The sequence below is a fragment of the Cylas formicarius genome, unplaced genomic scaffold (assembly GCF_029955315.1).
Source record: "Cylas formicarius isolate icCylForm1 unplaced genomic scaffold, icCylForm1.1 PGA_scaffold_8__14_contigs__length_24414737, whole genome shotgun sequence".
NCBI lineage: Eukaryota > Metazoa > Arthropoda > Insecta > Coleoptera > Brentidae > Cylas > Cylas formicarius.
In genome coordinates, this window is record NW_026844361.1 from 17,745,853 (window position 1) to 17,757,877 (window position 12,025).

The 12,025-nt window shown below is 41.5% G+C and overlaps 1 protein-coding gene across 1 annotated transcript in view; it reads left to right on the forward strand.

The window, feature by feature from the left end:
• Window positions 1–12,025, forward strand: part of LOC132706778 (bridge-like lipid transfer protein family member 1) — a 41,190-nt gene that overhangs the window by 8,133 nt on the left and 21,032 nt on the right. Inside the window, exons 15-35 of the mRNA XM_060678307.1 lie at window positions 637–764; window positions 828–1,133; window positions 1,384–1,647; window positions 1,699–1,915; window positions 4,025–4,141; window positions 4,193–4,356; window positions 4,411–4,588; window positions 4,640–4,864; window positions 4,927–5,083; window positions 5,138–5,417; window positions 5,470–5,692; window positions 5,749–6,057; window positions 6,111–6,302; window positions 6,374–6,554; window positions 6,610–6,838; window positions 8,955–9,135; window positions 9,191–9,352; window positions 9,415–9,537; window positions 9,879–9,996; window positions 10,712–10,849; window positions 10,972–11,103. Of these exons, the coding sequence (XP_060534290.1) occupies window positions 637–764; window positions 828–1,133; window positions 1,384–1,647; window positions 1,699–1,915; window positions 4,025–4,141; window positions 4,193–4,356; window positions 4,411–4,588; window positions 4,640–4,864; window positions 4,927–5,083; window positions 5,138–5,417; window positions 5,470–5,692; window positions 5,749–6,057; window positions 6,111–6,302; window positions 6,374–6,554; window positions 6,610–6,838; window positions 8,955–9,135; window positions 9,191–9,352; window positions 9,415–9,537; window positions 9,879–9,996; window positions 10,712–10,849; window positions 10,972–11,103 (4,024 nt within the window). The remainder of the gene's footprint in view (window positions 1–636; window positions 765–827; window positions 1,134–1,383; window positions 1,648–1,698; window positions 1,916–4,024; window positions 4,142–4,192; window positions 4,357–4,410; window positions 4,589–4,639; window positions 4,865–4,926; window positions 5,084–5,137; window positions 5,418–5,469; window positions 5,693–5,748; window positions 6,058–6,110; window positions 6,303–6,373; window positions 6,555–6,609; window positions 6,839–8,954; window positions 9,136–9,190; window positions 9,353–9,414; window positions 9,538–9,878; window positions 9,997–10,711; window positions 10,850–10,971; window positions 11,104–12,025) is intronic.

Below are 12,025 nucleotides of genomic sequence, written 5' to 3' on the forward strand. Positions count from 1 at the left end.
TTACAATTATTTCGTTGTTGTTTGCGGTGTTTTAAAAATTGATAATATTCCCTTCTTATAGTATACTGTTCCTAACGATATACCATAAGGTATAACCGCAGACCTACCTCGCTTGGGTTTCTCTTTGTAACCTGCAATCAATAGATTTCCTATTCCACGTTCTAGAACCGTACTTGGGTTCTTCGTGCATACAAATGCTGAGAGCTGACAGATTTTTGTAGAGTTTCACCGGTTAGATTCCTTGATTATTATTATGAAGGAGTAAATTTATCTATAAAACAATGTTAGAATATTTTTTAAGAAAGTTACATCAAAATAATCACTATCGTCACTTGACTTGTCCCCGTCCGCAACCGGAAAATGAGTCTTCGATCCATTTGAATTTCACGGATGTTCACCATCAACGATTATTACGTCATCGACCACAATCTCAACTTCTTCATCGCCGGATATCGGAAGTAACTAACAAAATTGAATAATGTTAGGGTTTGGTAAGAAAGTAATTTTAATATAATTACAAACACAAGGCGGAGTAGCTTCGACGGCTAAGAAAGTACTCCGACAGCATACTTCGATTTTACCAACCCCCACAAATCAACCAACGTTCACTTTAGGCAATTTTTTTTTCTTTATCAGGTTTCTCCGATACGTTTAGCCACTTGCAACTTGCACGGAAAACAAGTCAGCTCCGGTCTCAGTTGCATTGTATACAGCATGTCTCTGCGTCAATTAGTGTGGCACCCGCACAAATACAACCATAACAAGTACGTCGGCCTATACTACATCAATTTTTTCCCTTTTTTCTTACTCTGTTTCGTACTACGTAGACCAAACGACAACCCGGATTTGTGGCTCGAAGTGGGCGCGGTCAATTTCGGACCCGTTATCCTCGAGTCGGCACTGTCGGCCGACCCGAAGGATCAAAACATGCACCAGATCCAGCAAAAGTTTTTAAAGATGCACGACGACAAGCTGAAAAAATTGTGGTTTCTATGGCCCGAACTCAACAAGACCACCGGCAAGTGCGGCTGCACCGGAGGGTGTACCTTCTTCGGCACCAATAGGAACGGTGCGCGTTTCTTCAAACCGAGCCGCAAAGACATAGAGGAGGGGCTTAACGTGGCCGCGTTTCGGTGAGCGCACTGATAGATGTTTGTGCTCAACATTTTTTTTCTTGGTTATGATCAATAAGTAAAATATATAGTTATTTTTATTTAGGTGATTTTGTGTACCATTCCACCATAATGTTGTCGGACCTCTTCATTTTCTTCTATTTTTTAAAATTATTGCCTTTTAAAGATGTTTTGGGCAAGTGCCTGGAAAGCGGTGTTAATCTATGTCCATTTGGTCAACGAAAAAATATGGCTTTTAAACCTTCCACAGAGTAAACGAACCCGGCAAAGATCCGGGTTACGGGCAGAGTATCCTTCACGAGAATATGTTGGTGTTTCGAACCCCTCCCTACACAATAAAAGATATAACTCTACAAGACACGTGGGGCAGGTCGAGACCGAAGAGAGCCGCCGAAAGTCCGAAGGTGACCACGCTCGAGAAGGAAAAGTTGACTACTAAGGACGCTCAGTTCGCCAGCCCGGTCGCGTTAGGCGACAGGAAGCCCAACAGAAGATTCTCGTCGACTTCTATGAAGTAACACTTGAAGTCGCAAGAGGTTATCCGGTAGTGACATTTTTTCCTCAGGAATTCTGTCACCAAAGAAGTTCCGTATTCGAGGCTGATAGAAACCGCCCCTTCCACATTGCCGACCAAGCTGGACAGTGACTCAAAATTGCACGCGGACAGGGGAAGACTGAACGTGATCGAAAGTTCCGAGCAGTTGCCGAAAAATAGCATCTCAGACTCCAAACTGGCGGTCGACTACTTCAATTCGCCGAGAGGCGACTTTCAAGACGCGAACGTAAGATTTTTGGGTGCCGCTAGCGCCCTCTGTTGAAAATCTTAAAAGGAAGATTCACAAACCTAACTAGCGGTATCTGTTCATTATGCCCCAAGTAAAAAATATATTATCTTCTGAAATTACATTAACTTTAAGGAAGGAATTTTTGGAAATCATGAGCGGTTTAAGTGTAAATAGTGGCCCGTTTAAAAGTGGAATATACCTTATCACGAAACCGTTGGGGGGGGGGGGGGGGGGTAACAATTTTTTTTTAATGTTCCTAATCGTTACTTTTTTATATGTAGGGTGTTACGTTTTATTACATTTTTTGATAGTCCTTTCAAAGACCAATTCAACGATATATATAAGTAGAGGTCTGTGATGCATCATATCGAACTTATTAGCGATCATCTTCAGAATTCGGATTATGTTTAAAATCATCATTGTTGGCTTGCTTATTTACTTTTTAAACTTTCTTCCATATACTATTTTTACGAAAATAGTGCTGAAAATTTTCTTAAAATACGCGGTGTTGCCACGTTTCGCAAAATGATACTTTTCTTAACTTTCTTAAATGAGACATCCTGTATAATATTGGATTTTAATTATAAAACATCGCTGTTTAGGCTTAATTGGCAATTATTTTCATAATTTATTCATAACATTCATAATTTAAAATTTAAAAAAGCTTTTAAAAAATATTAACATTCTTAATAATATAGACCACATGTCTTTATAACATATATAGAAACGTGCCTCTTGAAAGACACAAACACAAAAACACATACATATACACTAAATTCCAATAATGCGTATTATTTCTATTAAATAAAACCACAAATATTGATTCATCGGTCCAAATTATATTTTGAAGTATGAAAAATGCCTATCAATCATTATGTTGCCAAATTCAGATCTTCAGTTAAAATCTTTTTATAGTTTTTGAACTGGTGTGAATTTAAATGACTTATATCTGTTAATTTTTAAACATGTTTGAGGTGTGGTTCGTCCTAGTCTACATTTGAATCGGCAAGGCGGATGGAGGTCTCTGGAGTATTTTGAAAATGCTGAAGAATATCTAGCTGCAAAACTTCATCCAAAACCGTTCTGCTCCTACTTTTTTTCACTAAAACTGCCATTTTTGGCAATATTTTTTTTTTCTGGCAATCGCCTATGGGGAAATTTGACTCTAATTCTAATAGGTCAACTTTTTCATCCTTCATATCTATTATACAAAATAGACTCAACAAAAAGGCAACTTAATAAAATAAATAGAAAATAGTGGAAGTCTAAAAAATTCGCTTAAAAAATATATAATACCTTCTATTGTTTCCAAAGCTACTGCAAACACAAAACTTTCCAAAAATTTGTGTTTGTGTCTTTCAACAGGCAGGTTTCTACTATTTTTTGAAGACATGTGGTCTATATTTTTAAGAATGTTAATATTTTTTAAAAGCTTTTTTCCCTTAATTACAAATTTCTTAAATTATGAATGTAAAAGGATTTATGTGTTATTGGAAAATAATTGCCAATTAAGCCAAAACAGTAAGTCAGAGGCCCGTACTATGTTTTATAACTAAAATTAAAATCCAACAACAGGGTGGTCTCATTTAATAAAGTTAAGAAAAGTATCATTTTGCGAAAAGTGGCAACACCGCGTATTTTAAGAAAATATTTAAAATTTGGTCATCGCCTAAAGAAAAACATTATTTTCGTAAAAATAATTGATGGAAAAAAGTTTAAAAAATTAATTAGCAACGCAACAATGATGGTTTAAACGTAACCCGAATTCTGAAGATGATCGCTAATAAGTCGAAACGGTGCATCGCACACATATATCGTTCAATTTGTTGAATTTGTCTTTAAAAGGATGTATATAAAAATGCGAAAATAAAAAAAGGTCATTTTAATCGAAACAAGTTTTGTATTTAATTTTTTTTTTGTAACCACTGCAGATTTGGAGATAAGGTAAGGGCCCCTCTTAAAGGGACCCTCCTGTACACTAATCACATATTTGATAGCTAATTTGAATATAAACGCCCAGTTTAGTAATTGAATCGATATTTTCGTACCTCTGTACTTATAAACATCACCGTCCCTATTTATCTGACGTATTAACATATTTTCCAGCGCATAAGCGCAGATGTGTCTGTCTCGCCCCCGATGATGTCTAAATCGTTTAACGCGTCGGAGTCGCACCACTCTCTAGGTGGTATCGTGCAGTCGGAGGAAAAACTGCTACACGAGGTCTATAGATAAACAAGCGCCTGCGTTTTCTCTATATATCAGCCATTTTAGGTCCAAAGGACGACTTCAATATCGAGCGAAAACCACTCGGAGGCGTTCTTCTCGGCCGACGAAGATATCAATGTCAATTCGCGGAGTTCGAGTTTGAAAAACTCGATCTTGAACTCCGGCGACGGTTTTACCCGACAAGAAACGAGCAGCGGACCGCCGCAGAGGTAATATCACGAACACGTCGCGCATACTGCCAACCTCGGCGTTATTTCGCGCAGAAAGAAGTTCTCGAGCGAGCTGAGCATCGTTACCGATCGAAACGCCCTCCAGAATTCCAACAGGCAAGCGTCGGTCGCCGGCTCGGTTCCCGAGTCTAGCAAAATGAAATTATCGACGCATCGTAGCGATCACGAGATTCACACACCCGAGCACCGCAGTTTTAGCGCCAATCGACAAGTAAATCCCCGCCTTGGTCTAGGCGCGACTTGCCACTCCCTCGGTTTTCAGTTCGACGACAAGCAGCGCACGATACAAGGCCTCGTGACGCCGCAACGCAATCCCAACTATCGGTCGGTGAGTCCGCGTTTCGTTCCCAACACCCAGCCGTACTTCGAGACCAACGTCGGCGTCAACGACAGCCTAAACGACAGTTCGGACAGCTACAGCAACACCAGTTACGTGTCGGCCGTCGGCAGTCAGGAGGATTTCACTCTAGTCGACCTCCACATGCAGGTAAGACTTAGGGTTGGTGGGCGGGGCGAGATCGTTCGTTCATTTTCTTCCGCACGGCGTAGGTTAATAGGTTGATAGTCGATTCACCGATGCTGATGTCGAGTTACGTGACACACCTTAGTCAATTGAAGTGCCCGAATTGGACCAACCAAGATAAAGACGATTCATTCTCGGCCCCCATGTTCGAGAGGAACGAGGACGGCAAACTCGTCTACGTGGGTACGACAATTTCCGACATTTTAGATTTAGGCTTATGCTTACCACTGCGTTTAGGGGGTAGGTTCGTGCCCCAGATGGAGCCCCTGAACGACGGCATCACCTCGCTGAAAATGGTGTCCAGATCTGACTCGGGCATTGGTTGCAATAAGACTCCGACGTCGCCTTACGTCTACACTTGGGATCAGGAGGAGGTCGAGAATGAGTCGGGGTCGTTTCAGGAGGAGGAGCTGCTCAGCGTCCAAAGCGACGCAGGTTTCAGGACCGTCGTCGTAGTGAAGCTCAAGGGGGACCTGGACGTTATGATCAGTCCGCTGCTGTTGGAGTCTCTTCAGAGGTTAATCCCAATTGAGTTTGCAATTTGAGGTTTCGTAAAGGAGGGGTTTCAGGTTCATCGACTCTTTAACCCCCACCGTCGCGAACTTACATCCGCTGACGGTGATTAATCACCTCCACACCTCTTGTATCGGGCAGGTGCAGTCGGCCAACACTCTGAAGACCACCGAAAACGTAGCCAGACTGTGCCAGCCCAGCGACGAGACCGGCAGTGCCGTTACGGTTTATGAGGAAACCATCAAAACGCAGCTGCAAGCGTCAATTTTTTTACCCAAAGTAGAGTAACACCGCGCGGCTCGTTCGATCCGACTTAAACGCCATTTTGTATTCAGGTTAACGTCACGTTGCTCCAGCTGTCTATAGTGGAGGAAATCATTTCGTTTTCCGCTTTGGACAACATAAAAGATTTGACATGCGTTTCGTTGTTTTCCGTCTGTTTGGACAACGTGACGGCCAAGTTTCACTGCGACAAACAGGCTCGAGAGGTGCTCGAGAAGTTCCTCAGACCGTCCGTGGTACGCGCCAAAAACAAAGCCAACAGGGCGAAGATACTTTTGGGGCTGCAGTCGAACACGAATTCGGACGTCATACAAGGCGAGCCGGTGTTCGTGGAAAGTTGCGAAAATCAACAAGAACAACTGGTAAAAGTTGTCGGCACAAATTCGTGCTGCTTCACTTTTTTTCATTAATGCAGGTTGTCTGCCTCAATGTGGGCAAAGCCCACGCTCAGCTCCGGCGGCTGCGCAACGAGAGCTCTTTACTCGACGACGCCGTCATCACCGCCATACCCACTTATAAATCGAAGGTGTCCTTTATACCGACCAAGGTGAAGCCGATGTACAGGGGCCTCGAGTATTACCTTCAGCCTCCAGTGAATGAAATCGGGGTGAGCGATGTGGTTTTGATATTTGTGGGGTTCCATCTTTTCGAGGCGACACATTTATCGAATCATTTTAGACCAACGAGCTAGACGAAATCAATACCGACGATAAGCTGGGTTTCATAATGTTCGAATGCGGCCTCGAAGGCATATCGCTTAAGGTGGTTAAAAAATCAAAGTTCGATCAGGGTGGAGCGGACGTGTCCGCATCGGTCGAGGGTCCCGTTTTGGAATCGGTGAAGTCTGTCGAAAATTTAGGCGAGTCTTATCGTTTCTTTTATTTTAATATACTTCCATATCCGGTGCTTTGCAGATGCTGCCCAAGCGACCTCCAGAGAATCGAAATCGACCCCAAAACAGGACGGTCACACCCCGAAAACGGAAAAGAAAAACAAGGACGACGTTCTGAACCAGCCGGACAAGGAGTCCAACGCGAAAGACAACGGCAATGTGTCATCGTGCGTCATCGAGTTTAAGGTTATCTGGTTTAATTTTGCCGCCCCTCCTACCGCTCCCATAACGAGAAAAATCGATTATACGAGGTACGTCAGAAAGTGTTCCGTTTTAGTTTATATAAATATTAAAAAAAAAACATCTCAAAATTCTAACTCATGTTGATGTGTTAAGGGGAAAGGCTGCGGTTACTCAAAGGAGCTTCAGTTTCGACGTGGAGCAGTCGCACATAATAATAATAATAATAGTCTTTATTAAGATTACATGGGTGAAGTCTAGCCTTAAAGCCTTAAAAACTTAACCTATATCTAAATACAATCTACGTATTTCAAGTAAAAGTAAGCATAAAATTATAACAATAATATGAGGTTAGCGCCAAAATTTCCCGGCCTGACATAGATGCAGCTCCGGTATCACGATAAAACTTTGTCTTCTTTTAAATATATATCTTAGTAGGCTGCGAAAAAAAATGGAAGTCTTACGGCAAATAGTTTTTTATTGGCAGCATTTTAAACAAGCCTTGTCCGAAAAAATGTCTCAAATACCGCAAATTGAGTATAGAGCACTCATAAAGTTTTTGACAAAAGAAGGGTTAGCACCTAAAATTATTAAAGAAAGGCTGGAAAGTGTATAGGACCAAAGTTCTCCTTCATATTCTTTGAATGAGGCAGGAGTCCCTTGAGAACTGGTCGACCAGTGGAGGTCATATTGTTGCGATTGTGGGAGAGGTGGTATTGAGTGATCGACGTTTAAAGGTCAAGGAAATCTCAGAAATTACTAAGCTTTCTGATACAAGTGTTCGTCGAATCCTGGATGATCATTTAGGTATGCAGAAGGTTTGTGCAAGAGGGGTTCCTAAAAACCTTTCGGCTATTCAAAAACAACGCCGTGTCGAGTGTGCGCGGTCTTTTTTGGAACTCTGTGGGTCGGAACCGAAGCCTGTGATAGAAACTATTGTGACGGGAGATGAAACTATGGTTCAATGGGGTGGCGTCGTAAGGATGAAGCACCTCCAAGAAAATTCAGAGTCTGCCAGTCAACAAAAAAAGTGATGGCCACGATCTTTTGGGATTGTGAAGGAATTCTTTTGGTAGATTTTAAAGAAACTATTATAATTGGTAAATATTACGCAACATTATTACATAAATTGCGAGACTGCATACGTGTAAAGCGTCGAGGAAAACTGACCAGAGGTGTTCGTCTTTGGCACGATAATACACCTGTCCATACTGCTGGTGTTGCACAAGTTGCCATTTTAGAGTGTGGGTTCCAAAACATAGGTTATCCTCCCTATAGTCCAGATATGGCCTCCAGCGACTATTATTTGTTTGGATATTTGAAAAAGGACTTACGTGCACTGCAGTTTAACGACGAAGTTGAGTTAAAAGAGGCTGTTTTAGCTCATTTTGCAGACAAACCAAAAAAATATTTTTTAAAGGGATTGAGTTATTAATAAGGAGATGTAATAAGTGTGTTGAAATTAAGGGAGATTATATTGAAAGATAATAAAAAATTGTTACTCTATTTTGTTTCTTTCATATTCAGGGCGGGAAATTTTGGCGCAAAGAAGAACCCTATAATAACATAAATTTACACTTGAGTTTTACAATTTAGTTATTTCACTCGGGAAGAAGTAAATAAAAGGAAACTTTGATTTGAGAACATGATCTAAGGAGTTGAACAAAATTACAGCATTATTTCAAAGAGCATAGAAAGTTGTGCTTGAAAACATTTTTTTATTTTTAACCAATTTAATTTCTTGAATGCTCCTGATATATGGTCAAATTTGTTTTAGTTGGAAATAAAGAGACTGAATTTTCTGTAGCCGATAAGACGTCACAGTGTCTAAGCAGGGGTAATATACACTATTGTAGTAAGACATACGACAATACATCTTTATTTGAATACCGTGATTTCAAACTCATATAACACTGTTTGGAGAATTGTCCACATGTAGTTTCATCCTGGACTTGATGTTGATTTTCTTTCTCTTGCGAGTAAAAATAAAAATAATGTATATATTATATTAATTGGAGGTTTCGTCAGATGTCTAAGGGGTGAAGGTTGTATGTTATCTAAACCTTCTATGACATCCGTGAAATCTTTGAGGCTATTTTTGTAACTTGTAAAACTTCGAAAGTATCCATCGCGATATATTAGTAGTAGTAGTAGTAGTGATGTATAAATTGGGCGCCCCCCCCCCAGGCTCGACTGGAACCTGTTAAGCACCGCGTCTCCATCTATCAACGCGTGGATGAACCCGAGCAATCGACTCGCTATCAGAGTCGTACATATGGTTAGGACCATGTACAGGAGATCGACCGCGACCGTAGCGTGTCTGATGGCTGAGGCCATGGAAGAACAGCACTTACACGCCCTGCCGAAGGTACCGACTGACCTGATTATCATTTCCCTTAATAATTTGTCATACTTCGATTCAGAGCCGATACGGAAAGTTGACGCCGCTGTCTCAGACCCTCCATGAAGATCCTAGCCTGCAGCTGTGCACGATACTGCGAAAATACTACATGAAGTGTGATCCGAATTACATCGATTTGAACCTGAGGGAGTCCGAAATACCGCCTTTGTTCACCCTGAGACAAGTAAGTCACTTAGCGTGAAAGTGCCATTAGATCGTTTCATTGGAGTGATATTTGCATTCCAGGGTATAATAGTATTGAGTAGACAGTGGAAGAACACCCTGTACACTCCGCTAATGCCGCAGCAAACGATCAAGGCCCGTCTGAAGCCGGTGAACGTCACCATTACCGTTCCCGATATCCAGGAGGTAAGCGAGGCGATGTGTTGATACGAGTGTTGATTTCGTTTCTCCCCAGGGAAAATCTAAGATAGGTTACGAGAATAAACTATGCGACGACAGTAAGATAAAAATAATTTAGTTTCTTCTTCTGTTTCTAATAAATTAATTAGACAGTAGGCCGCTTTACCGGAGAATCACCACGCCCACTAACATTCCTTACTAGTGTTGTAGTTTCTTTATTTTTTTTTCGCGAACTCTGTCGAGTGTTAATTCGAGCTTTTTGGTTTCCTTTCTTTTGTGTGTCTGTGCGTGTGCGCGAAGGGTGTAGAGCTTACCGTTCACCGTGCATTTTTCACCGTTTTCGATAGGAGGTCTGCCTGACCGACGGCGAGGCCAGCGGTAACGAAGAAAATGACATTACCGACGAACACGCTCGCTTACTTCACGCAGGCATCATACTTAGGCCCAACGCGCATAGAAACTTGGGTAGGTCGTAAAGCTCTGGGTAATTTAAGCTGCTTCGAAGTCATGAACCTAGCTGGGTTTTGAGGTTTTGATGAATCATTTTCCTTATCCCTAAATGTTTTATCATAATTACGAAGAAATTAGTAATTAGTAGCCAATTAATGACATTAAACGAAAACTGTTTGTTATGTTTTCAGGTTTAAACTATCCAAAGCTTTTGGTTAGTGTTTGCTTCTAGCACATCACTTGTTTGTGTCAACAGATTGTACCAATGGCGGTATATCCAAAGTAGACTCGATGAAAGTTATTAATCGAAATTCGTTAGTCCCATTTAATGTTTGGTGGGGGTTAAGGGGGATCAGAGTGGTTGCGGTCGATGTTTGTGTTAAAACGGCCCAAAATAATTGTTGTTCTAGATCTTCAATCACAAAACTGTCGACAACACACCCGGGTCAAAACGCGGTGTCACAATGTCAAAACAGCATATGCGATAACTGAAATGCAACCTTGACGATTTAACTTTGTCAAATCACATGGGGCAACGCTGTTTCCGTGCGTTGAGAATATTGCACGTCGGGTCTCCTTTGGTCTCCTCATTGGGTTGTGCCTAATAGCAGCTGACATTTAGACGCTTGTAGCTCGCTTAAATCTTCGATTATTCGAGCTAGAAGACATTCGAAGCTTTAAGCAGCATAGCCCTGGTGTATCGGTGCCATATATTCACGTTATCTTGTAGTACCGTGTATGACCTGCAAAGATTTGTCCGCTCAAGCGTCGCCGAGGTTGGAATACACGGAGCCCGGGCTACAGGCGTCGCAAGTCGCCGTCGTGTCCGGCGGGGTGGAGAACATACTCGCCTCCCCGAGCCCGCCCGGTACGTATATTCGCTCATAACTTCTTCACGTTCATGCTTCGCGCTCAGGGTGAAAGGATCCCTCCGTGGGTGTGCGTGTGGGTGTGTCGGTTTACGTCCTTTTTTCTTTGTGTGATTTGCAGTTCCTATGCGCAAACGCAAAAAGAGCATTGTCCCCCCGCAGCCGGCTAATAGCAGTCGTCCTAGTGTCGTCCTGCCCCTTTTGACTAACGCTAACCTTTTCACGACTAAACGCGTCAACGACGACAATATCTGTAAGTAAGCGGTGGGTGTGTCGCTTTTGCTTCGCGGTCATTCCACAGATTTTCACCCCTTTGTGTGCTTAAATTTTTGACTGGGGTACAGAAAAAATGTCGTAACCAATGCGCTTAGAAGTGATACTTCGGTGATTAGATCCTCATCTAAAGAATTTACCAGCGGTGTCCCACAGGAAAGCATACTGGGACCTTTATTATTTATAATAATTATTAATGATATATCTGATGCTTTCATAGACAATTATGTTTTCTTATATGCTGTGGCAGTGTCATCTGGAAGATCTCACGTTCTTGGCTACTAGGACAGTAAGTGGTATAACCCGCATAACGGTATTTGTTTGAAAGGGACAAAGACTGAGATGATGTTGTTTTCGCTTAGGGATTTGAACAAGAGCTTATTGGTTAGAAAGCAGGATAAATCGATTAGTCAGACTAAAGTTGTCAAGTACTTAGGTTTGTTCATAGACAGTAATTAGTCCTGGACAGGCCAAATTGACTATGTATTAAACAAAATAGCTATGCATTTTTTTGTTATTTGGCGACTGCGGTCGAGTGTGGATCTTCAGCTTTTGCTATTGTATTATTTCGGATATTTTCAATCTTGCTTATCTTATGCTGTGGAAACTCTTCCAGAGCTAGTGAAGTTTTTGTCTAACAAAAATGTATTCGAACAATGTTGGGGAAGTCTCGTGGCCACTCTATTCCCACAATTAAATATTTTAACGTTTCCCTATCTCTTTATTATTAAATAGCATAATTTTAGAGCTAATTTTAATTTGCAGGTGCCAAGCCCCAAGTTAGCCATAGTTGTTAACAGCCCTATGATTTTACCAATAAAACTATATAATAAGTTGCCTTTGTCCGCCAGACAGATATTGCCTGTTCATTTATTTAAGCAAAAATTAAAGCTCATTTTGAA